General features: G+C 52.6%; 1 protein-coding gene across 1 annotated transcript in view; it reads right to left on the reverse strand.

The window, feature by feature from the left end:
• IRAK2 (interleukin 1 receptor associated kinase 2) overlaps window positions 1-26,196 on the reverse strand; it is a 43,838-nt gene that overhangs the window by 15,010 nt on the left and 2,632 nt on the right. The window contains exons 2-4 of the mRNA XM_058678905.1: window positions 22,586-22,768; window positions 8,219-8,353; window positions 2,043-2,113 (exon numbers count right to left, since the gene is read on the reverse strand). Coding sequence (XP_058534888.1) covers window positions 2,043-2,113; window positions 8,219-8,353; window positions 22,586-22,768 — 389 coding nt within the window. The remainder of the gene's footprint in view (window positions 1-2,042; window positions 2,114-8,218; window positions 8,354-22,585; window positions 22,769-26,196) is intronic.

Here is a 26,196-nt window from a genome sequence, read left to right on the forward strand (position 1 = left end):
AGCTGAGGGGCAGGGGGACATAGGATCCAGGGAGGGACAGAAGGCCACGGGAAGGCTCAGCTCAAATGCCAGCCCACACGGCCCTGCCCAGGAGGCCTTCCTGACCTCAGCGTCCTCAGAAGCAGCTGCAGGCTAACTTGGAGCACTGGGATGGGGTAATCCTGGCACACGGGTGATACCTCTTTTACTCTCAGCTAAAAGAACTGGCCAGCCAGTGCTGGCACTACAGAATAGCGGGTTAAGCTACCACCTTCAAATCCAGCAACTGGGCCCAGCACAGCACCCTCGTACCTAAAGTCCTCACCTGGCACACGCTGGGATCCCTCATGGCCACCAGTTCATATCCACTTCCCATCCAGCTCTCTGCTTGTGGCCTTGGAAAGCAGCAGAGGACAGCCCAAGGGTTTGGGACCCTGCACCTGTGTAGGAGACCGAGAAGAGGCTCCCGGCCCTTGGATTCAGATTGGCTCAGCTCCAGCCGTTGCAGCCACTTGGGGAATGAGTCATTGGACCAAAGATCTTCCTCTCTGTCTTTCCTCCTCTCTGTATATCTGACTTTATACTAAAAAATAAATTAAAAAAAAATCAGCATCCAGCTCTCTGCTAATGTGCCTGGGAAAGTACCAGAAAATGGTCCAAGTGCTTGGGACCCTGCACCCATGTGAGAGACCTGGATGGAGTTCCTGGGTCCTAGACACTGCAGCCATTTGGGGAAGGAACCAGTGGATAGAAGTTCCCTCCCTCTCTATCTCAAAAATAAATAACTCTTACACAACATCTTTGATTGACTATTAAACCCCAAGCCCCGCTGCAGTCTTCTGTAGGGAAGAGCTTCCTTAATCAGACTCAAGCAGAGCTGGCTTCTTCCCCAAAGCCACAGACACAACATTTCTCTGGCCACAAACATATTTTAATTATTCAAAAACCAGAAGAAAACAGGTAAACATTAAAGACTGAAGGAAATGTTTCCTGGAGCTGGTGTTGTGACATAACAGGTAAAGCCGCCACCTGCATTGCCGGCATCCCATATGAGCACTGGTTTGAGTCCTGGTTGTCCCATTTTTCATATAGCTCCTTGTTATGGTCTAGGAAAAACAGTGGAGGATGACTCAGGGCTTGGGCCTCTGAATTCACATGAAAGACACAGAAGAAACTTTTGGCTTTTGACTCCTGGCTTTGGACTGGCCTAGTTCCAGCCACTTCCCTTCCAGCTCTCAGCTTGTGGCCTGGGAAAGCAGTCAAAAATGGCCCAAAGCACATGGGAGACCTGGAAGAAGCTCCTGGCTCCTGGCTTCGGATCAGCTCAACTTTGGCCATTGTGGTCACCTGAGCAGTGAACCAGCGGATACAAGACCTTTTTCTCTGTCTCTCCTTCTCTCTGTAAATGTTTCAAAGAAAATCAATAAATCTGAAAGAAAGAAAGAAAGGAAGGAAGGAATGAAGGAAGGAAGGAAGGAAAGAAGGAAGGAAGAAAGAAAGGAAAGAAAGAAAGAAAAAGAAAGGAAGGAAAAAGAAAAAAGAAAGGAAATTACACATTTTTACAAAGCGCAGCCCGTTTAGCCAACCTCTGGCCGAGGGGCAAGACACAGCCATCAAGAACGGATCTCTGGACCCGGCGGCATGGCCTAGCAGCTAGTCCTTGCCTTGAACACCCCGGGATCCCATATGGGCGCCAGTTCTAATCCCGGCAGCACCACTTCCCATCCAGCTCCCTGCTTGTGGCCTGGGAAAGCAGTCAAGGACAGCCCAAAGATTTGGGACGCTGCACCCGTGTAGGAGACCCGGAAGAGGTTCCAGGTTCCTGGCTTCGGATTGGCACAGCACCAGCCGATTGCGCTCACTTGGGGAGTGAATCATCGGATGGAAGATCTTCCTCTCTGTCCCTCCTCCTCTCTGTATATCTGACTTTGTAATAAAAATAAATAAATCTTTATAAAAAAAAAAAAAGAACGGATCTCCCCTCTGAAGCCCCCATCAGCCCCCATCAGTCCTGGTGAAAGGACATGGCACTTCTGGAGGAGCCTGACAGGGCAGTGGGTTACCTTAGAATCTGAGGGGTCCTCTTCAAAAGTTGGTGAGGAAAAGGACTGCTGGGCTCCAGTGGAAGCAGATCCTGCAAAGAGGGTACAGTGGGTCAGGACGTGGCCTGGAGATGAATGGGGAAGGGGGACTACTCCCCATCTCTCAGCCAATGTGCCCCCCAAGGCTCACCTGTTCAAGCCTTGGGGCAATCCCAGCAGGGGTCCTATGGCAGTGACCTCCCACCCACGGCCACAGGAGTGGATTCCAATGGAAACCCATGTGTTAGCCGCCACTGCCCACTAGGTGCATCTCCTGGTGGCCAGTCAAGCACATGGACACAAACTAGCGACTAAGCCTGCCTTCCAGAAACCTCCCTGGAAGCAGATAGGGCAATGACCATCCTCCAAGGATACGGCAGCAAAGCTGGCAGCAGCCGGAGACAGGGCCGGTCTGGGTTTGCAGGGACTGAGGGAAACAATCCAGGCAGATGAAGGCACACAGGTCCACTTACTGGCAACCAGTGGCATCCAGCAGGCACCAACCCCTTGCTACCTGCCCTGGCTCTCTGCACCATGACCAACTCCTCTACAGATGGCACAAGGAGGCACACAGTTAACTGACTTCTCAGATGCATGGTCACTGGCTCCAGAGTCCATGCCCTCATCCCTCAGTACCTCCATGAGGACCAGTTCAGGAGCAGGCAAAACATAGAGATGGTCTAGTTTCCTCCTCAGATACAACATGAAGGTGAACCTGAAGCCTGACTGGGCAGGCTGGCCTCTGCTGGGTCATGGCCAGCATAGGATGTGAAAGAGACAGGCATGAGCAGCAGGCCTCAGCCAAAGGTCAGAAGCTTCAGACATCACTACCTAGAAGCATTCAGGCGGCCCCAAAGCAGGGACAGACTGTGAGCAACTGGGGACAACCCAACCTTTCCCAGCGAACCTGGCCTTGACACCAAGATTGGCAGACAAATCCACCTGCTATGGATATATCTGGTTTACCGCACCAGGAAAGGGATGGATGAACTTGAACTCTGTCCTGCTAATTCAGCAGTCAAAAAACAGCACCACAGTGAAACAGAAGCACCTTGCTAAACCCTACACCCAGGCAAGAATGAATGCTACAGACCCACAAGCACCAGCAGCCTCAATGCCAGGCCTGGCTCCTGCTGGCCCCAGGCCACCCCTGCACCTGCAGTCAGGCCCCAAGTCCCCCTAGCCACTGTCCCAGGTACTGAGAACAGGACAGGACACGCAGAAATCAGACAGCCAGCCCCTGACAAACCCACCCCAGACCTTCCCACTCCTGGCGCAGCATGATCCCTGTCAATTACTTCCCCTCCTGTCCCTTTCACCCTTCTTGGGGTCCGCTTCTCAGGGACCTGACAGATGCAAGCCTCCCTCTGGGTGTGGGGCATGCTGTGCCTGGGACAGCTGCCCCCTCAGGACCTGTGCCCCACATGGCCATCATTGTCACTCCTCTCTGGGTTGTTGGCCACGTCTTGGTGCTGCCTCACTATGAGCTATCTGACAGTTTCTGGCATCAACTTGAATTCACCTGTCATGCATTCATGCACGTGGTCTTGTTTGAAGCCATGACACCTAGGCCATCCCCAGGTCTTGTGCACATGGCATGTATTTGTTCTAGCATGTATTTGTTCACAGCCTGCAGGAGGACAGGGCCCACCTGGGGAACCGCTGCTCCAAGACCAAGTGATTTCCGTCCTGCCCCGCCGGCTCCACTCTCCACGTCTCATGACTCTCACCAGATTCAGTGTCTGGGCCTTGCTCAGGGGGTGACAGCAGGCATCTGGCCTTAAATTTCGTGTGTGTGTGTGTGTGTGTGTGTGTGTGTGATGTACTGATCAAGGCTATTTCTGCAACATACCACCATACTTTGAAAAATAATTGGAAAATGGAATTGAAAGATAAACTTGTTTCAGCACAGAAATTTTAAAGACCTGCATACAAGGGGTCTTCCAACAGTTAAAGAACAGTACACAATACATGGATTCAAGCCTTCATAGGAGGGCTGAATCTGTTAGTCCCTGAGAAAGAAATAAGATTTGAACCAAGACCACGAGGCTGACAAATCACATAGGAACCATGAACCCCTCGTTCCAGATCTGTTAACCATCTCTCATCCCTTCGGGGTCTCATCAGCTCCAAACCCTCCTGGGTGGCTCTTGGAGGAAGGCAGGGGATCCCCCAGCGAGCCCCAACTCAGTGTCCAAAGGAAACGCGGAACAGGAGAGAGGCAATCTCGCTGCTGGGGTCAGCGTCAGGTCAGCTGGTTCTCTGTGTCTGCAGGTTACACCCTTGGACTGAAATGTTCAGAACTGTCGGGGCTGGGGTCAGCACAGCAGCTGAGGGTCTGCTTTGGACCTCACACCCCATCCAGGAACTCTCGGGTTCCTGTCAGAGCCCATCTTGAGACGCAGCAGGAGACGGTTCAAGTGGAGTACCTCCACCCCTGGGGGAGACCTGGCTGGAGTTTCTGGATCCTGGCTTGATTGTGGTCCATGCCTGGCCATAATGGGCATTTGGGGAATGAGCCAGCAGGTGGAAGACCCCTCTCCCCTTTCTCGTCCAGGCCCCAAAAGCTGGAGTTGTGCCAGACAGAAGAAGCCAAAAGCCTGAAATTCCATCCTGGTCTCCTACACAAGTGGCACGTTCTAACTATTTTTAATGAAACACCTTGTCTGTACCGAAGCAGCTCAGACATTCCCCTTGTAGTCACTCACTTCACAGTTCAGCACAAACACCACTGATGGGGCATCAGCACTGTTTCAAGTATTATAAAGCCACAAGGACTATTCAAAGCCCAAGGTGGATTCACACAGGCTCCCAGCAAACACTGCAACATTTCATATAAGGAACTTGAGTGTTGAGCATGCGGAACCATCCTCCCATGGATATCAGGGCACTCCATGGTGAGAAATCCACCATGTGGGTCAGGACTGCAGAGCCTGGAGGCATGGCGCGCACCACAGCCTTGGTTTTGTGAGTGTCTGGAATTTTCCATACGGATATGTCTTAATCATCTACAGAGGGGTAGAAGTGGGTCAGGACAGCAGACAAAGCAAGAGGGGCTGCATGAGGGACCAAGGTGATGGGAAGACGGCTTCGCAGTACTGCTTCCTCAGCTTTTGTTCTCACACAATGATAATCTATCATCATAAAAGAAAAGTGACAGGCCCGGCGCAGTAGCCTATCGGCTAAAGTTCTTGCCTTGCACACAACGGGATCCCATATAGGCACTGGTTCATATCCCGGCTGCTCCACTACCCTTCCAGCTCCCTGCTTGTTGCCTGGGAAAGCAGCAGAAGATGGCCCAAGGCCTTGGGACCCTGCACCAGCATGGAAGACCTAGAAGAAGCTCCTGGCTCCTAGCTTCGGATCGGCTCAGCTCTGGCCGTTGTGGCCACTTGGGGAGTCAAACAGCAGATGGAGGATCTTCCTCTCTGTCTCTCCTCCTCTCTGTCAATCTTACTTTCCAATCTAAATAAATAAATAAACAAGTAAATCTTAAAGAAGAGAAAAGAAAAGAAAAGAAAAGAAAAGAAAAGAAAAGAAAAGAAAAGAAAAGAAAAGAAAAGAAGAGAAAAATGACAACTTTCCTTCTTCCCATACACCTTGTTGTGGGACAGGAATCCCCAAGGCACCTGGGGGTGTCCACAAGTGCTCCTGAAGGCCTGGGGTGATGACTATCTCCTAGCAAGGTCAGGGATAGCACCCCAGACTACAAAGACGCTGTTTCCAAAACACAACATTGGGGCCCAGCACAATAGCACAGTGGTTAAGGTCCTCGCCTTGCACGCCCGGGATCTCATATGGGCGCCGGTTCAAATCCTGGCAGCCCCGCTTCCCATACAGCTCCCTGCTTGTGGCCTGGGAAAGCAGTCAAAACACAACATTAATCCTTCATGTACTAGAACTTTTACTAAAAATGCCACACCCGTGGGACCAGCTCAGTGGTACAGCAGGCATCTCATAGGAACACAGGTTCAAGGCCCAGAACCCAGCTCCCTGCAGACACACCTGGGAAGCCATCAGAGCCTAGTCCAAGTAATTGGTCCCTGCAGCCACATGGGAGGCCAGACAGAGTACTAGGCTCCTGCTTTGACCCAAACCAGCATCACTGCCTACAGTCATGTGACTGAGCCAGCAGATGAAAGCTCCCTCCTGCTCTCTCTATAACTCTGCCTTTCAGACAGAAAACACGAGCACGACTGCACCAGCCGCAAGTGGAGGCGTGCCAGGGCAGGTATGTGGACGGGAAAGGCAGCGTGCTGAACTGACTGGGGTTTTCCGGGGCTTTCCCGAGAGCACTCAGCTACAGATGACCTAATGGCACTACCCAGGCCTCTGCTGTCTGCAGTCTGGGCAGATCACAGACAATGGATTTCCTGTCACTGTTGAGCACAGTTATCGATCGCCCTGCCAGGGCCATCTGTGATAGTCAACAGTGCAAAGGTCAATAGGTCAATGGGTACACAGCCTCCAGACTCGTTTCATGGGAACTCAGATAAGGGCCAGCCGAGGAAACTGCCGCCCCGTGGCCTCTGTCCTGCCAACGCTCCATGATGCTCCTGTGTTCACAGCTGGACTGTGGGGATACATAACCACTGCACTTTACCTTTAACTGCTACTCAGAAGTCTGAACCTCTTTTTTTTTTCCCTTTTAACAATCTTTAGCTACTAGAAATAATCCAGACTCCTAACCTTGAATTACTTTTTTAGGCCCCACCTACCTGGGCATCCAGAACATTCCTAGTACCAGCTAACACGTAAAGAGCTTAGCTCCGGAGCAACATGGAGGCGTGCCAGACCTTGTTACCAGGGCACCAAACGGGTTCTGTGACTGTGCCCGAGTCACACAGGAAGCAGCTGTGAGCAACTCTGCCAGGAGGGTAGAGCTGGGATGCCAGCACAGGACAGGCGACATTGAGGGCCCTCTATACACACCCATGGCCACGCTGACCTTGGCTTCAGGACCTGCATCCAGGAACTGAGAGCCCAGGGACCAGGGAGGCTGCAGGAGGAGACAGTCCCCTGACTGAGTACGCCCTGAGCCCCTGTCAGGGCACCAAGGGATGAAGACAACCCAGAAGTTGTCAGCAAGGCTCTAGAAAAGCAGCATGAGGGGTTTCCTAGGGTTTCCTAGGGTTCAATTCAATTCAAGGGATCAGCATGTAGCATAATGGGTAAAGCCACCACCTGTGATGCCAGCACCCCATATGGGCATAGTCTGAGTCCCAATTGTTCTCATCCTTGCTAATGACCTATGGAAGCAGTGAAGGATGGCTCAAACACTTGGGCCCCTACAACCACATGGAAGACACAAATGAAGCTCCTGGCTCCTGGCTCCTGGCTTCAGCTGGTCCAGCACTGCAAGTAACAGTTTTAACCACTACACCACAACACTGGTCCCAGAAGGTTCTGCTCTGGTACAGAATTGTTTTGACATACACTTTTTTTCATACCACATTTTTAATGAACTCTATGAAGACCCCTCGTTTTATGGGCATCAAAATCCTCTGGGCCAGACAAACTTAGTTTTAATTTCATTTTTCCCATGGGCTTTTATGAGGACCCTTGTACGAGTAGTGGTGAGGGTCAGGGGCCTACGCATCCTGTGGCTGAGAGACACTTCTCGTGTGATCCTGAGCCATGGCTCTGCCTCATGAGCACTACATGCAATGGAGCAGCTGACCTGTGAGTGGCAGAGCAGCCCCGTCCTCCCCCTGCACAGTTCAAGGCTCGGGCCCTGCCAGTGGCCTGCAGAGAGCAGAGTGGCTGCCAGGTACCAATCCAGAGCCCACAGATGGGTTCAGAGGGGAATGGGAGTGGACAACCTGGGCCAGCTTGTACAGCCTGTCCATGCTCAGGCTCCTCATCTGTGAAATGGAAACACAGTCCAACTCATGCAGTCAGCTGGGAGTTAAATGCATCAATACGCTTACAAGTGCGGTGTATTACTGTTAGCTGACTTCTCTGCTGGTCTAACTCTCTGACTCACGAACCTGTCCCCACAGATATGCACAACCACAGGACTGCTCACAGGACTGGATGCTGTGACCATCTCCTGTTGTCACTGACAATTTTTCATTCTCTGTGAAACTGCATATGCTTACAGATAAACCAATGCCTTAAATATATTTACTTGAAGTCAACAACTAAATTGAAAATACCTGGATGTGACTGGCTGGCCGGCCCCACGGGCTGCCCCTTCTCCCGTTCATCCCCAGTGCTTCTCTCAGGCCTCCCTGGCGTTGCAGGCTGAAGAAAGGTTGGGCTAGAAGATCCGGATTCCAGAGCAGGCTGCCCTGAAACAAGGTGGAGAAGGTTGTCAAGCCGTGAGATGGGTAGTAGGTCCACTCACCAGGGACCGGGCTCCCTAGCCTGGCCCCATACCAATTCCCAGGCACCTGGCAAGTTCCCTCCCAGGACCTCAACTTTTCCACCCGAGAACAAGGCAGAGGACCTGATCGCCTCCTGTGAGAACCCAGCTCCTGGCCACCACAGTCAGGCTCACTTCCTGCTCTGAGCCTGTGTCCCCTCCAGGAGAGGAAGAGGAGAGTGGTAGCACCTGCTCATCCCCTGACAGCAGAGAATACAGCAGTCACATGGTTCCATCAGTCACGTGCCTTCCTCATAGTGCTCCTCCAGTCCCTGTGTGTGACCATCCTGGCTGGCCCCCAGCCTCCCTTCCACAGCAGGGAACCATTTTGTGGACAGGAACCTCCTCCTCCCCCCCCAACATCAGCTCCACCCACAGCAGGGCCAAGGCCAGGCCCAGCTGCCCTTCTCTTAAGCCCTCATAGCCTCCACACCTTCCAGCCCGACTGGCTAGTCCAAGTTCACACAGCCAAGGCTGCAACAGGGACAGAGATCACACACCCCCTGAGGACACCACATACTGTGACGGTGTGTTCCCTTCAGCCACCCCAGTCTCAGAGCAGGGGAAAATAGCTCTCTCCATCCCTCCCTCCTTCTACGGCAGCCCTAACTGCCCCTCCATATCTCTCACCAAATAGTTTATAAAATGCAGTCTTCATTCCAGCAGAATTATTACATTTTGGTGCAATATGCCTAGGACAGAGCTATTTTTTTAAGTTTTATTTATTTTTATTGCAAAGTCAGATTTACAGAGAGGAGGAGGGACAGAGAGGAAGATCTTCCATCCTATGATTCACCCCCCAAGTGACAGCTACAGCCGGTGCTGTGCCAGTCCAAAGCCAGGAGCCAGGAACCTGTTCCAGGTCTCCCACACAGGTGCAGGTTCCCAAGGCTTTGGGCCATCCTCGACTGCTTTCCCAGCAGGGAGCTGGATGGAAAGCGGGGCTGCTGGGATTAGAACTGGTGCCCACATGGGATCCCAATGCGTTCAAGGTGAGGACTTAAGCCGCTGGCCACAGCGCTGGGCCCAGGACAGAACTATTTATGGGGAGAAAAAACTCTAAGAAAAAACCCCTAAACTCCCACACCAAATGTGAAACTATTATTTGGGGGTTCTGCGCTAGGTGGGAAGTTGGACCCGAATGTGGGAGGGGCCTAAGGACAACAGGGCATCTGTGAAACTCAGACACTCTTCTGGGAAGGGGCCCAGAATTATACACTGCACAGCACTGCCTAGACCCCATACCCTCACAGGAGGTCACAGGCTTTCCCCCCAGGGAGCGCTCCCCAGAAGTGCCCTCTCAAACCCTTGGTCCAGGAGCGGAGGAGCGGAGGAGCAAAGGCGGGAAGTAGTGGACCCTGTTCCCTCAAGCCCCAGTCTGAAGTCAGACCATACCCCAATCCTCAGTGCTTTCCTGAGCCGCCTGCAGGTGTGTTGTTGCCATTAAACCCCCAGTATGAATGCTGAGCACTCTCCTGCGGATTCCGTCAGGAGGCTGCCCATCCAGTCTGGAGGATGCCCTGCCTCATAAAACTGGGATATCTTGCTGACCATTCCTCTGCCTGATGTTTGAATTCTTGTGTGAAAATTCCACATATCTGGGCATCACACAATAGCCTAGTGGCAAAATCCTCTCCTTGCATTCTCCGGGATCCCATATGGGCACTAGTTCACGTCCAGGCTGCTCCACTTCCCATCCAGCTCCCTGCTTGTGGCCTGGGAAAGTAGTAGAGGACAGTACAAAGCCTTGGGACCTGTGTGGGAGACTCGAAAGACACTCCTGGCTTCAGATCAACTCAGCTCCAGCCATTGTAGCCACTTGAGGAGTGAACCAGTGGATGGAAGATCTTTCTGTCTGTCTTTCCATCTCTCTGTAAATCTACCTTTCCAATAAAAATAAATAAATCTCTTTTAAAAATTATTAAGACTACAAAGAGAAGGCACACAGTCAAAAAAAAAAAATTCCACAGATCACTACACATATCACTGTTAAGTGTAATCATTAGTAATATATACCATGGTATTTTTCTCTTGATTTATTAATTACAGATTTTTTCAAATGTGATCAAATATTCTTTGGTTAGTGAAGACTTGTGTTACATTTTTTTTTAATTATTTATTTAAAAGGCAAGAGTTACAGAAAAAAAGGGAGAAAGAGAGAGCAAACTCTTCCCCACAAGCTAGGACCGGGGGCCAACAGGGCCAGGCTGGGTTGTAGCATCTGCTGGCACATGCGAGAACCAGGCCTGAGGGCAGAGGTTACATGGGGTTGCCCCAACCAGGGCTTGCAAGAGCTGGGGCTGTGAGAAGACTGGGCCGGCACAGCACCTGCTAGCAGATGCGAAAGCTGGGATTGGGTGCAGGCTAGGGTTGGGAGCTCTTTGGGATCACCCCAACTAGGCCACAGCCGCAGGAACGAGCTGGGCCTGGGGGAGGCACCAGCACCCGCTGGTTTGCGTGAAAGCTGGGGCTGGGAGTGGGACTGACCAGGCACTGTACCCACCAGTATATGTGATGGCTGATGCACCAGACAGGCTGACCTGACCCTGCCAAGTGGCACAGATGAGAGCCAGTTCTGAGGATCTCTCAGGCAAGGTGTCTCAGCGGGTTCCCCAGCTGGACACTAGGTTAAAACCCTGATCTCAGGGAAAAACACCAGGTCATGGTCCGGACCCAGAGCACACGTTGCAGGACTGCGCCACCGTTGCTGACCTCAGCATAAGAATAGAACATACCCAGATGCACATCCCAGACAAGACAGCCAGCTCATCTAAACCAACAGAGGATTTCAAGTACCTCATCAAAAGAGGGAAAGTAGGACAGGTAGACCAACATCCTGGCCAGGTTTTGCCGCAAGTACCTAGGTCTGTGGACACGATGAGGTGGACATGATCAGAAAACAATCCTTAGAATTTCTCACCTCTAGGGCCTGGCAGTGTGGCCTAGCAGCTAAAGTCCTAGCCTTGAACACGCCAGGATCCCATATGGGTGCCGGTTCTAATCCCAGCAGCTCCACTTCCCATCCAGCTCCCTGCTTGTGGCCTGGGAAAGCAGTCGAGGACGGCCCAAAGCCTTGGGACCCTGCACCTGCATGGGAGACCCGGAAGAGGTTCCAGGTTCCCGGCTCCGGATCGGTACAGCACCGGCCGTAGCTGTCACTTGGGGAGTGAATCATTGGATGGAAGATCTTCCTCTCTATCTCTCCTCCTCTCTGTATATCTGACTTTGTAATAAAAGTAAATAAATCTTTTTTAAAAAAAAAGAATTTCTTACCTCTAGTATAACAAAGCCGACACCTTCTCAGAACAGTCAAGACCATTCAAGTAACACTCTTGGAACATGGAACAGCTTTCCCTATACTGGAGTCTCCAAGGTGACATCAAACAACCACCTCAATCCCCAAGGTTGATGTAGTCTGACAGCAACAAGTGGCACAACCCCCGCCCCGTCACACACAGGAGAAAAGACTGAAACGTTTGTCTTACCCATCTTCCCCTCATCCCCACCCTCTTCATCCCATAGGAGGCCCACATGAGTCTGCAACTCCCTCAACCCTGTAATCAATATTAAAATAATCAAAAGAGAGAGAACTCTTCCATTTGCTGATTCAATTCACAAATGACTGTAATGGCCAGGGTTAGGTCAGCAAAGCCAGGAGCCAGGAGCTTCTTCTGGATCCCATTGTGGGCACAGGGGCCCAAGCATTTGGGCCATTTTCTAATGTTTTCCCAAGTTATTCTCAGGGAACTGGATCAAAACTGGAGAAGGCATGGGCCCACCTTAGTGGCCCATTGGCTAAATTCTCACCTTGTAAGCACTAGGATCCCATATGGGCGCCAGCTGCTTCACTTCCCATCTAGCTCCCTGCTTATGGCCTAGGAAAGTAGTAGAGGACGGTCTGGGCCCTTGGGACTCGGCACCCTCATGGGAGACCCAGAGGAAGCTCCTGGTTCCTGGCTTTGGATCGGCTCAGCTCCAGCCATTGCGGCCACTTGGGGTGTAAACCAATGGATGGAAGATGTTTACCGCTGTCTCTTCTGCTCTCTGTAAATATGCCTTTCCTATAAAAATATTTAAATCTTAAAACAACAACAACAACAAAAAAAGGATCTGGCAGGACTTAAACCGGTGCCCATTTGAGATGTCAGTATTACAGGCAGAAGTCAAAGTTGTTGAATTTGACCTCCTACATCATAATGACTCCAAGACCTGTATTTCTAAAACAGAATGCAGCGATGGTAGAGGCCAGCCTGGCGCAGCTGAATGGGCAGAAAACTAAAGCTGACGCTCAGCACACATCTCTTCAGCCATGCATCTCTGGCAAGGTGGTCCCCTGCCCAGCTCTAGCTGCCTCATCCAACTTTAACCAAGACCTGGACCACCTCTGCCAGTTCCCAGATGGGGCCACAAGGATGGAATCCGCTCAGTACAGTAGCACAAGCTGCTGTGTGTCAGCCACAGCTTCCCTCCCCACTAACCCAGGGTCAGGCCTGCCCCAGGTGCCTTCCCACACATCCGCGTGGCCTACTTCATTCAGCGCTGCAGACAAAGGTGCAGCCCCTGTCTTTGTCCCCAGTTTGAAGAAAGCAAAACCCACAGCAACAAATTTACTTAATTCTGGGTTTTCTATGCCCACTTCCTCCAAGTGGAAGGGGCACAGGTACATGCATGCCGGGCTCTGGTCACCTGGAAACATGTACTACAGTGGCAAAGGGAAGTCAGCCATGCCTGGGAACAGGGTGGGGGACACCACACAGGTGACTGGGTTCTGCAGCACTGAGCATGCTCTGGAAACTCCCACTCCTAGGGCCCCATGAGGCAAGTGGTAACCCAATGGTGACCAGGCTTTCATCTCTGCCTGACTCACGGCTCCCTTCTAGACCAGATCAAAGGGACCAAAGGAGCCTGCTGCCAGCTGGCCTGACCAGCAACACGCACGGCTCCCTCCTCGCAGCCACAGTCTCAAGGGGCAGGTGGGCCCGCCCTCTCAGAGCTGCCAGTTCCCACGGGACTTGGTGGGAGAAACTCTAAGGCTGTCCTGTCCTGTGGAAAACTACACGCCACCAAGCTCCCATGACTCAGCATTCCTCACTCACGGCATGAGGACCTGGGGATTCCACCCTTTCTCGAACACACTTGCTTCTGTCAGTTGGCCCTAACCAGGACTCATTCTGTACTGAAAATCTGTTTGAGGAAGAAGAACCTGCCTGACCTACTTATTTACCTACAGGCAGTCAGGAAGAACTCCTGGGAGGACGAGGCCCAGCCAGGGCAAGGGCAAGGAGGCAGGGGGCTAGAGGGAACAGCAGCACCAAGGGGTGGAGGCAGAAGAGTCTGGTCTACCTGCCTAGGAGAAGGCCAACCCAGGGAGGTCAGAGGGCAGGGGACAGGGTAAGGGCTATGTGGGACCCTGGGTGAGACAGATCCCATCACAAATCCCTGGAAACAGAACGGCACCTGAGTCAGGACTTGCCTAAAGCCACCTGTTGCCCTCCTGTCCCAGCCTCCTGGCAACTAGACTGGAACCACATGACTGCTTCTAGCCAACAGGTTTTATCTACTTTTATTGTTCGAAAGTCTACAGATACGCGACAAAGAGAAGAGAGAGAGCTCCCATCTTCTGGTTCACTTCCCCAGTATTCACAATGGCTGGCAGTGGGCCAGGCTGAAGCCAGGACCCAAAACCCCCATCCAAGTCTCCCAGGTGGGTGGCAGGGATCCAGCTGTTTAGGACATCACTGTCACCTTTCTGGGTCTACACTAACAGGAAGCCCGAGTCAGGAGCCAGTGGCAGGTACTGAACGCACATCCTGCCACTTAAGACACAGCAGTTAAAGCCACAACCTGTGACACCAGCATCCCTCAGAAATACAGTTCAAATTCTGATTACTCCATTTTGTGCTTTATGGGGAAATGCTCTCTTCCACGTCCTGAACAGGGCCATCAAGAGCCAGTGGGCCTCCTCCGTGGCTCTGCTACCTCTCCCTGCCCCTGCCACCATGACCAGAAGACATTTCTGTGGCAGCCTGACCCACACTGGAAAGCCAGTGGCAGTACGGCCCACCTGACTAACGCAAGCTCTGCGGGCTAGGGGAGCAAGAGGGGGCTCAGCAGGGCAGCTGGGAGTGCAGCAGCCCACTCAGCAACGACTCACTCCACCCCCACGCTGCACACCCCACCCAACTCCCTCCCACATCATTCCTAGCTCTCCTGCAACAGAGCTGCCAGAGGCCTGTCCTTGGCCATATAGCAGTCACCTGAGGCACTGTGCCAGCCCTGAAACTTCAGAGCTCTCAGCGTCCAAGCACCGTGACAGGAAGACATTCATGCCCATTTCCAGATAAGGAAGGTGAGACTGGACGCCAGCCAGTGACCAAGCAGGGGATAGAGCCAAGCCCCATCCCCACCCCACCCCACCAACCGGCTCTACTCCTTACAGGGTACCTGCATGCAGCAAATCAGTTACTCTCTGGCCCTCAGCCTCCTCTCCCAACAAGAAGGTAGTGTCAAGAGGAGAGAAGGGATGGCTGGCTCCTCTCCTGAGCACGGGACTCTACAGTGACTGCCCTGGGGGCTGGGTGCAGCTAGTAGCCCCAGGGTCTGAACCAGGCAAGGGGAGTGGGCAAACCTTTCCAGGCCCACAGTACACCACAGGGCCCAGGGCCTCACCCAGCAGGGAGTTTTCCAGGAAGGAAATGAGCATGGTGTAGCTGCCTAAACTCAAGTTAGAAACAGCAGGGGTTTCACAATCCAAGCCAGGCTGTGAGAACATTGCAAAACAACTCCCAGGAAAGCGGTGGCAACAGTCTATAGAGAGAACCCATCTCTTGCCAGGTCCCTTCCAATTCCACACTCTGACATCCAGGGTCTCACTGCCCTGCCCCCACCCACAGAGAGCTACTCTCCAGCACCTTCCCCTCAATCCCTGGCAAGAGAATACTTTCTCCCTTCCATGACATGAGCAGGCTTTACTTCTGATTACAGAGTCAAGCCAGGGTCCTTTCATTCAAACGTTGAACATTCCAGTGGGAAGACTGGACTGGTTCACCAGGCCTGGAGGGGCTGTGCCCCCTCCCCTGCCTCAGTCACATCACCTACTGTCCCTTGGTTGAGGCCCTCCCAATCTGTGTGGCCCCTCACTTGGTTTGGCCTCATGCCCCAGAGGGAACTCTGGCTAGTTCCCCCAGTAGACCAATGCCACCCAGCCCATCTCTGCGACCTGTGAGCACTCCCTGCAGGTGGGCCCGGGTGGCTCTGTGGTGACCCCATGAACACCCCCAGGGCAAAAGAACTAGCAGGCACCTCCACACAACGCAAAGGGCCTTCTGGACACTCCAGATCCAGAAGGAAATGTCCTCCCTGCTGTTGGTGTGGGCTGTGCAGGGCATCAGGGGCATCAGCAGGGGCAAGCCTTGAGGCCCACGCCAAGGACAGGCAGCTGGCACCTCTGAGACTGTGGATCGAACAGCTCACACAAATACACGGGAGAATCTTTCAGCTAGTTGGCCTTTTTATAGCAGCCAAACCAGTGCAATCATTAATAAAATTTTTTTTTAAAGTTGGGTGCCCAAGAATAGAGCTCTTGGTGATGAGGTCCCAGACACCATTTACAGCATCCTGTTCCACAGAGCCTAGGTTCAAGTCCCTTGCCTTCTGCCCCAGCTTCCTGCCATCACAACCCTGAGGCAGCAGGTGTGGTGGCACAGGTAGGGCAGGGCAAGGCAGGGAGTCAGAAAGGATAAGGAACTTAGGATAGCCAACTTCAAAGTCAGCTGCGCCGCCCAGTCACATCTTGCAAGCCGATCCAGCATGGCACATCAGCAAGGAGCTGGAACGAAAGTGGAACAGCCAGACCTGGACTGGCACCCACGTGGGATGCTGGCATAGCAAGTGACAGCCTACTTCACAGCACCATGATGCCAGCCCCATCACGCCGACTCGTCACAGGGCTAACCCTCACTCTGCATCAGGCTCCAGGTGCCATGACACCTCCCAGGAGACCACTGGGGAGCAAGAGGTCATGTCCTTTGGTTCTTCAGTCAGGCCCTCCCTGAGCACTGCTCCCACCCCTAAGAGGAGGACCCAGACTCGGGGAGGGAGCTCTGCCTGGAAGTTGCCCACACACACGTCCAAGCGTGTGCTATCTTTCTGCCCCTCTCAAATCCAGCTCCTTTTTCACTCCTACTTACATCTCTGGCTGGTACTTACACGTGGCAAGACAAAAGCCTGGACTGAGTCTCTCTGAGCCCAGCCAGGTCTCCATCCCCAACAGTGCCCCACAGGTTTGCCTCCTGCCATCCCTGTGGGAGACCCAGACAGAGCTCCTGGTGCCTGGCTCCAAGCTCATCTGGTACTGGCTGCCATGGTCATTTGCAGAGTGAATCAGTATGTGGTTTATTATCTTGTCTCCTCATCTTTGTCTGTTTCAAATAAGACGAAAATCAAAATAAAAGCAGAGTTACCAATACTGAAGGCCTGGTCACTGAGCTGGAACTGAGTTGTTTATGTGAATGTGGGCAGGGCCCCCAAAGCGCCTGGTTCTACCCGTCCTGACACAGGCTCGTCTGCCTGGATCCTCCCCAGATCTACGCAGGTTTTTTCCTGCTGCCCTGATCCCATGGCCGCACCTCATGCTGTTGCTGCTTCCTCCGGCCCTCGCCCCCTGAAAAAACCTTCTCCCTTTCTTCTGACCACAGGAACAGAGTCTACTGCACAAAATGAAGTTCTGCCCAACTCTGAAATCTTAAAAAAAGGGGCCCGTCAGCATGGCCTAGCGGCTAAAGTCCTCACATTGAATGAGCCGGGATCCCATATGGTTGCCGGTTCTAATCCCGGCAGCTCCACTTCCCATCCAGCTCCCTGCTTGTGGCCTGGGAAAGCAGTTGAGGATGGCCCAAAGCTTTGGGACCCTGCACCTGCGTGGGAGACCTGGAAGAGGTTCCTGGTTCCCGGCTCTGGATCGGCGCAGAACTGGCCTTTGCACTCACTTGGGGAGTGACTCATTGGACAGAAGATCTTCCTCTCTGTCACTCCTCTCTGTATATCTGACTTTGTAATAAAAATAAATAAATCTTTTAAAAAAAAGCCAATTAAGAGGATTTTTAACATCCAGTTATGGGTGCCAACATTCAAGTACCGGTAGCTCCAGTTTTGATCCAGGTCCTTGCCCGTGGCCTGGGAAATCAACAGAGAATGACCCAAGTGCTTGGGCCGCTACCACTCAAGTGAGAGACCAGGAACAAGCTCCTGGGTCCAGCCTGGCACAGCCCTAGCTGTTGCAGATGGAAGGCCTCTTTTTTTTTTTTTTTTTTTTTTTTGCCTTTCAAATAAGTAAATTAAATGAAGAAGGAGGAAGAGGGAGAGGACAGAAATGAGAGGAGGGGGAGGTCAGAAAAGAGGGAGGAGAGGGAGCAAAGGGAGGAAGAGAGGGAGAAGAAAGATCTGTAAGTCCCTGGACGGTCCTAAGACGTGAGGTGGGATCTTTGCCTGTGGTTTCCACAGCAGAGCCGATTGGAAGCTTGCAGTCTCTTGTGACAATCCTCTTGCCAAAGAGGCCACAGGCCTGGTCTCAGGGAGCTGTGACTGCTGATGCCCTGCAGCTCCCCTCATTCCTCAAAGCCACAGCAGCAGGAGAGAAGCCTGTGCAGGCCGCCCCCTCCGACTGCACCTCAGGCGAAGTCACGAAACCACTCACTGCCCGCAGTCAGAATCCCAGAGGACCAGCAGAGTCCTTTCCTGCACCTCAGGATGCGTCAGGAGCACCATAAAGGCCGGGCAGAGCCAGCTGGGGCTGCAGCCCAGCAGTCAACACCCAAACCAGCTCCCAGGGGACACCGAAGCTCAAAGTGTCAGAACCACAGAGCCACCCAGAAGGACCAGGGGCCAAGAAAGGAGCCTCCACCCTCAACCCGCAGGGGCCACTGGCAGTCACCCTGTGCTCTCATTTAGCAGGGGCTGTTAGTGCAGCTTCCTGTCCCAATTCCAGCACTGCGCATTTTGGTGTGCAGGGGTGCACAAAGGGGGCACAAAGAGCTGCTCTTTTGTTGAAGGAATGGGATCACTGGGGCCTGACAGAGTCGAGAAGGCCACATGACCACCTGGGCCTAGGCTCTGAGCCACGAGGAGTCAATGACTAGGACCCTTAAACCTGGATCCCATGGGAAAAGGTTCTGCTGATGCACACAAAGACAGGTGTATGGGCATGTCTGAGTAGTCAGAGGGGAGGACCACACCAAACTCATGTGCATGGATTTCAAAAACTTTATACAAAAATAAACTTAGCTCTTCTATTTTGCATGACCTTTTTAAAGGACCCTTACTCTCCTCTCCCCAGCACATGATGGAAACCCATGCAGAACAAAACTCTCCTGCACACTGAGTGCGAGGGTTTTCATCAGCGGCATCGGCTCCATCCTGCCATAGTCACAGGGCCTCGCTCCGGCCTCGTCCTTCTCCAAGGGGGCTTTGTTCTCGTGCTTCCCTTTCTTTCTGAAAGTCATGTTCCTTGGTTATCTGACCCCTTACTCATGGCAGGAAGCGACCATGCTTGCACTCATCTAAGCTTTTTATTTTTGACAGATTTATTGATGTGGGGTCCACTTACTAGGTGGGTGCCAGGTTTGTGAGCCTCAGGGGAGGGGGATCCAGCGATGTTTGGGACGCCTGGCCTGGCTACTTGGACTCTCCTGCAAGAACATGTCCTACTTAGTGAAAAGGTGGAGTAGTGGACACAGGGCCTGTAGTAAAAGGAGAATATGGCAGCACATTAGGTGCTGTAGCAGAACAGAACTAACCCAATCAAACGATGACAGCAAAAAATCTCAGTGAATGGAGCCAGTGGACATTGGGAGGGTGACATCATCCTCGGATCAGTGAAACTGGCAACTATCCATGCCACTTGGACAGAACCCTCAGAATGTGTACACACTGAGACTCTGGGTTGATGTGAGGGGGCGGCTCCACATCCCTCGGTACTGGGACATGTGAAAAGTCATGAGTGTTTCCCCCTTTGTCTCTCCCCTTCCCCCAGGAACAACAAGAAGAAATAGCAAATTTGGAAGCAATGAGTATACCCAATTTTCCCTAAACCTCAATGCTTCCCACCCTGATCAACCATGTAATCATTTTTTAAAAATAAAATTAAAAGAAAGAAAGATTTATTGACGGCCAGGGTCCAAGCACCTGGGCAATCCCCTGCTGGCTCTCAGGCACGCTAGCAGGAGGCTGGGTGGGAAGCGGAGGCACAGACATGACTTGATCCCTGGCACTATGATAGGGAATGCAGGAGCCACACACACAGCTCAACTGAACCTGTGCACCACAAGCTAGCAAGAAGGAAGATGCTCGCTATGCCTGCCTGCCAAGACAGAAATAGCCAAAAACATTTAATTAAGGAGAGAGTGGCCCTCTGGGAGTCAGACTCAACATGTTTCACAGGCCCTCTGCTTTCACGCCCCACTGGGAGAGAGGCAGGGACTCACATACTTTCTTCCCTGATTTTTGAAAAACAGAGGACATTGTGGGAGGACGTACCTTATCTGGGGACCCTGAGGCCACAACCAGACACCAGGCTCCCAGGACAAGGAAGTGGAGTTATGGACACAGGGATCAGCCTCCGTCTCCCTTCTTCATGAAGAGGGAGATACAGCGAGAGAAAGACAAGCAGGATGAGCACCCATTCAGTGTCTCACTCCCGAGAGTTAACAGAGACCCCAGGCCAAGCCCAGGACCTTAACCCACACGAGCAACAGGAACCCCGACCCACCTTGAGCCAGTGCTTCTGCCTCGCGGAGTATGTGTGAGCCAGTGGCTGGAGTCAGGGGCCAAGGCAGCCATGACCCAGCACCTCCAGATGGAATGCGGGAACCTTAGCCATTGTACTTGGCTATTCTGATCAATAGGAGGGAGAGAAGCGGAAGAGAAAAAGCAGTGTGGAGAGGACAGGATAGCTGGAGCTGCGGCCCATCCCTGCAGTACAGCATCTGAAAGGTGACCCATTCCTGGGTCCCGCCAAGGCTGAGCACCAGGATTCTGGCCCCAGACCCACCCAGCTGCAACCATGGGTGGAGTCACTTCCCCTTTCTGGTCCTCCTTCCTGGGACAGAGGTACTCCCCAGAGTTCCATACCCCACCCCAGTCCACACATTCCCACAGGAGATCTGCCCCAGTCAGCACGCTCACTAAGTGAGCCAAATTAGTCATGTCAGGATGAGTGTGTCTCTTTAAATCTCACACTCCATTTGGTCGACCTCAAAGTGTTAAGAATCTGTTCCCGATGAGTCAGCAGCAGCTGTGACGCCAAGGGAGAGTGGGCGTGTCCAGCCAGGGGGCCTTGGTGTCCAGTTCCACACATCATGGGGCTCCAAGCGATATCTCAGCCCTTAGGCTGACCCAGATAAACACCTGTCCTTGGTTGGAGTCGGGTATCGGGGAGGGCAGAAGGGGAACCTAAGACTCAAGACCAGGGCAAGCCAGGGTTGGAACGGCCCACCCTCTCTGCCTGAGGAAGCTGGTGGGCTCAAGAGGCGAAAGCCTTTGAGAAGTGCTGACTCCTGACTTACACCAGCCCACTGGGGGCACACATGGGAAGGAAGCAGGCCTGTGCAGGCATGGGCTGGCTGGAGCCTGGCACCGGCCCAGCCGTACTGTCGTACTGTCAATTGCGGAGGTCCCATAACCAGAAAAAGAGCCTTGATCAAGGGAGTCCAGGGCCCCTCCCAGGATGCTCTGATCCTGACTCTGCCATGGCTGTCTTATGACCATTCCTCCAGCTTCACCTCCTCACACTGGTCTTCCTGGCCAGACCTGCCTAGGAGGTGCCCGACCTTCTCCCTTTATCTTCCTGGCTTGTGAACTTGATCAGAATTTTTTCTTAAGATTTATTTTTTTTTTATTGCAAAGTCAGATACACAGAGAGGAGAGACAGAGAGGAAGATCTTCCATCCAATCATTCATTCCCCAAGTGACCACAATGGCTGGTGCTGCACTGATCCAAAGCCAGGAGCTAGGAACTTCCTCCAGGTCTTCCACGTGGGTACAGAGTCCCAAGGCTTTGGGCCGTCCTCAACTGCTTTCCCAGGCCACAAGCAGGGAGCTGGATGGGAAGTGGAGCTGCCGGGATTAGAACCGATGCCCATATGGGATCCAGGTACTAGTCATCACATTGTATCCTTCCATTGGGGAGGCATCATTATCACCTAAATGCCTTCCCACTATGATTGTCGGAGGGCAAACTGGTACTGCTGACCAACACTTGAAACACACAAACCTATAAACTGGCCAATCTCAATGCGGAAAGCCACCCCACAGCTACACTCACACATGTTCAAAACAGGGTGTATCTGCCCAAGCATGTGTGCACATCACAGACAGAAATACCAGAAGTATCCACAGTACCTACCAACTGGGAGCAATCTTAGAAACTATGCCTGTGTGGGAGCAGGTGTCTGCCATGGTGATCCCAATGCATTACAACAGCCATGCCCTGTGCCAGGGTGCTGGGCTGGGCTCCTAGTTATGACCTCAGCTTCCTACTCAAGCAGACTTGCAGCAACAGCCATGCTGGCTTGGGAGCTGGCTTCCTGCCACCTGAGTGGGAGACCCAGACTGCGCTCACAGCTTTGGCCTGGTCCTGGTCACTGCAGGCACTCAGGAAGCGAAACAGGGTGGGGGATTCTGTCTCTCTCTCCTTCCCTCTCTTCCTGCCTCACAGCCACAACCTCCAAAAGCTGCTGCTGCTGAGGAAGCAGCATCACCACACAGAGAGCAGTTTGCCCACCTTGGGCTGCAACAGCAAGTCAGAGCAAACCCCAAACTTGTGAAAGCAGTTGATCCTTGGATGTAAAATGTGTAGGAGGACAATGATTGGAGTTGTGTTTTTGTTTTGTTTTTAACATTACAGAATATTGCAGCCTTTAAAATTCCTATTTAGTTAGCTTTGGAACAGAAAACCTAAATTCGTAGGGCACAGAAGGATGCCTAAGAAAGTCTCCCTCCTACACCTTGCTCCCCAGTAGCTGACTCTTCTCCCCTTGGGCACCACTGTCTCCAGTTTCTCAGATACACGCAGGCCCATCCACCTGCTGCCTCACGCGGGAACACTGAAGGATGACTGGAGGGCAGAGGGTGGAGCGTTGGGCAGTGCCCGGGAACCACTCACAGTTCAGCACGATCTGGGCGGCACGGTAGAGTTCCAGGCGGTGCAAGAGGTCAAGCAGCTGCTGCACAGTGGCCTGCCGCATGCTCCACCACCACAGCAGCTCCCGGGTGATGCTCACGCCCTGCACCCGCTCCATGGCCTTGATCTTCCGCAGCTGTGTCAGGTCTGTGATCACATAGGATGCTGCCAGATGGAGACAGGAGGTTAGGGTCCAAGTAGGTGGTCCCTCCACCACAGTATCCCACACGCCTCTCCCGGGGAAGCACAGGGATTCTGCTCCCACTGGTGGGCCAGGACATCTGTGCAAGGCTAGGGAAGTGGAAGCCTCTACTTGCAACACCAGCAACCCACATGGATGCAGGTTCAAGCTCCGGCTGCTCCACTTACAATCCAGTTTCCTGTTGATGTGCCTGGGAAAGCAAAGGAGGATGGCCCAAGTGCTTGGGCCCTAGCATCCATGTGGAAGACCTGGAAAAGCTCCAGGCTCGGGGCCCGGCACAGTAGCCTAACAGATAAAGTCTTCACTTTGTATGCACCAGGATCCCATATGCAATAAAAATACATAAATCTTAAAAAAACAAAAAACGTTCAGGCTGTTGGCTTAGCTCATTGTAGCCATTTGGGGAGTGAATTAGCAGATGGACTATTCTGTCTGTAACTCTGCTTTTGAATAATTTTTTTCTTTTTTAAAATATTCTTTATTTTTTTACATTTTTATTATCTTTGTCATTTTATCACACAGTCCCATTGGCCCTGGGATTTCCCTTATTCTCTCCCCAAATTCCCCCTCACTAAGTTCCCCTATAATATTACAATAGTATAGTTCTTCATAAATAGTAATAAGTCCATCAATGTGGGTATGGACAATGGCAGACAGTCCAGCATCCTATTGTCAAGATATAGTTAAACAGTTTCACTGGAAGTCCATTTTTGGAAGTAGAGATGCACATTGCATTGTATCCTCACATCTGGATATGATAGTCTCCATTACACAGCTACTATACATCCCCCAAATGAAAATCCATAAAACAAAATCAGCAACAGGAAGAAAAATTTACAACACCATGAAGTTAAATAATGTGCTACTGAATAACTAATGTGTCACTGAAGAAATGAAAAGGAAAATCAAGAACCTTCTTAGGGCCCAGCTTGGTGGCCTAGCGGCTAAAATCCTCTCCTTGAATGTGCCAGGATCCAATATGGGCGCCGGTTCTTATCTTGGCAGCTCCACTTCCCATCCAGTTCCCTGCTTGCGGTTTGGGAAAGCAGTCAAGGACGGCCTAAAGCCTAAAGCCTTGGGACCCTGCACCCACGTGGGAGACTTGGAGGAAGTTCCTGGTTCCTGGCTTTGGATCGGTGCAGCACCGGCCATTGCGGTTCACTTGGGGAGTGAATCATCGGACGGAAGATCTTTCTCTCTGTCTCTCCTCCTCTCTGTATATCTGACTTTGTGATAAAAATAAAATAAATCTTAAAAAAAAAAGAACCTTCTTAAAGAAAATGATGCTGTATGACCTATGAGTGAAGAATTTATTTTTTTATAAAGATTTATTTTTTTTTATTACAAAGTCAGATATACAGAGAGGAGAAAAGACAGGAAGATCTTCTATTTGATGATTCACTCCCCAAGTGACCACAATGGCTGGTGCTGCGCCGATCCCAGAGCCAGGAGCCAGGATCCTCTTCTGTGTCTCCCACGCGGGTGCATGGTCCCAAGGCTTTGGGCCGTCCTCGACTGCTTTCCCAGGCCACAAGCAGGGAGCTGGATGGGAAGTGGAGCTGCTGGGATTAGAACCGGCACCCATATGGGATCCTGGCGTTCAATGTGAGGACTTTAGCCACTAGGCCACGCCGCTGGGCCCTGAGTGAAGAATTTAATGATAAAGAAAGTGTTTCGAGGGCCCGGCGCAATAGTGTAGTGGTTAAAGCCAGGAGCCAGGAGCCTCTTGTAGGTCTCCCACACGGGTGCAGGGTCCCAAGGACATCCTCTACTGCTTTCCCAGGCCACAGGCTAGATGCTGGATGGGAAGTGGAGCAAACAGGACATGAACCGGCACCTCATTTAGAAGGCCAGCACTTGAAGGTAGAGATGAGCCTGTTGAGCCACAGTGCAAGCCCCTCTGCCAGGCTTACTAACGGGAGGGAGGTATTCATTAACATCAGAAATAAAATGAGGAAGCTTCAGTGACAGGGTTTTAGAAATCACAGAGCAGGTCCAAGTGACCACCATGACACTCATTTACTCATTCTCCACAACACAGGCAACACCTGCCCTGTGTCAGGCTTGTAACAAGCGGTAAGCCCCAGGGCGACGAAGGGGCCCAGAGGCAGGAGGGGGTGACACCAGGACGACGGTGTGCGCTCCCCTGTGGAGGGGAGGACGAAGATGGGGCCCGTTTCCTGCAGAGTAAACCTGCATAAGAGACCCTTGGGATGAAAAGTCTCCTCAGCTGCAGCTTTAGTCACTGGAAAGTCCAGACCTGATTCCTGGTCACAGGGAAGTGACGTCAGCTGGGCCGGGCCGCTTCCAGCTGCAGAGAGAGGAGAGTGAGAAAAGAGGAAGGAGCTCCCTCCCTACGCGCCCCCACCTTGGGGATGCGATCCATGACATTATGGGAAAAGCAGAGGCCAGCGCGGACAGAAGCTCAGAATTCCAGGCCTGGGTTCAAACCCTGCCCCTGCCTCTTGGCATCTGTGCACTGGGGGGAGGGCCTGCCACCCATACCCAACCCTCAGGTTCCTCGTCTGGACATGGCTTCAGTCCCGAATCACTGCCCCTGGAGCAGTGCTGGGCACACCGCACACATGGTGCAGGTGTCGCAGAGTGGGCACGGCCGCAAAGGCCAGGTGCCCCTTCAGGAACTAACGGGACACCCTGCTCCTCTGCAGGAATCCCATGCCCTGGGCCCCTCAGTGACTCTGCAGGGGACGATTATAGAACAGGAAGCTAAGCAAATCTTCAGAAACAATCAGGCGGCCATCACTGCCTGAAGCCACATGGCCAGGCAAGGGCAAGGCAGGGCTGAGGACAAAGGGTGACACAGCAGCACAGAAGCCCCTGCCCGGCCCCCCTAAACACCTGGGGTGAGGAGGGATCCCGGGCTGGAGGGCAGACAGACCCCAGAACTCTTCTCCCTCACAACCCAAGATCAGGGGACAAGTGAGAGGCAGTCTGCTCCCAGCTAGGAGGCGCCACACCAACAGTGTGCAGGGGCAGGGAAGGCATCCTGCACCCCTTCCGAGTTCTTCCCACACCCACACCTGCCCACGCAGGACCACAGTCGGCTCGGGAGACCACCTCCTACTACAGTGACTCATGGCAGCCAAGGCTTTCCAAGAATGCGGGGATTTCTGAGCTCAAAGCCAGCCCTGCAGGGTGAGTGGTGGGGCTGTCCCACATCCTCTCCGTCCCTGGACCCTGCAGTTCCTCTCTCAGGTGGGGCTACGAAGTGCCCCCCAGTGAGTCCTGGGCTCTGGGAACCCACAGGTGCAGCCTGCACAGGGACAGTCCCTATCCTCAGTGTTAACCTTCCACAGTGGGACGAGTGGAAGGAAGGAAATGAACAGATGAGGGGCTAAGAGAAGAAGGCTTGGTAAAGGGCTCTCCCCGG

The sequence above is a fragment of the Ochotona princeps genome, chromosome 21 (assembly GCF_030435755.1).
Source record: "Ochotona princeps isolate mOchPri1 chromosome 21, mOchPri1.hap1, whole genome shotgun sequence".
NCBI lineage: Eukaryota > Metazoa > Chordata > Mammalia > Lagomorpha > Ochotonidae > Ochotona > Ochotona princeps.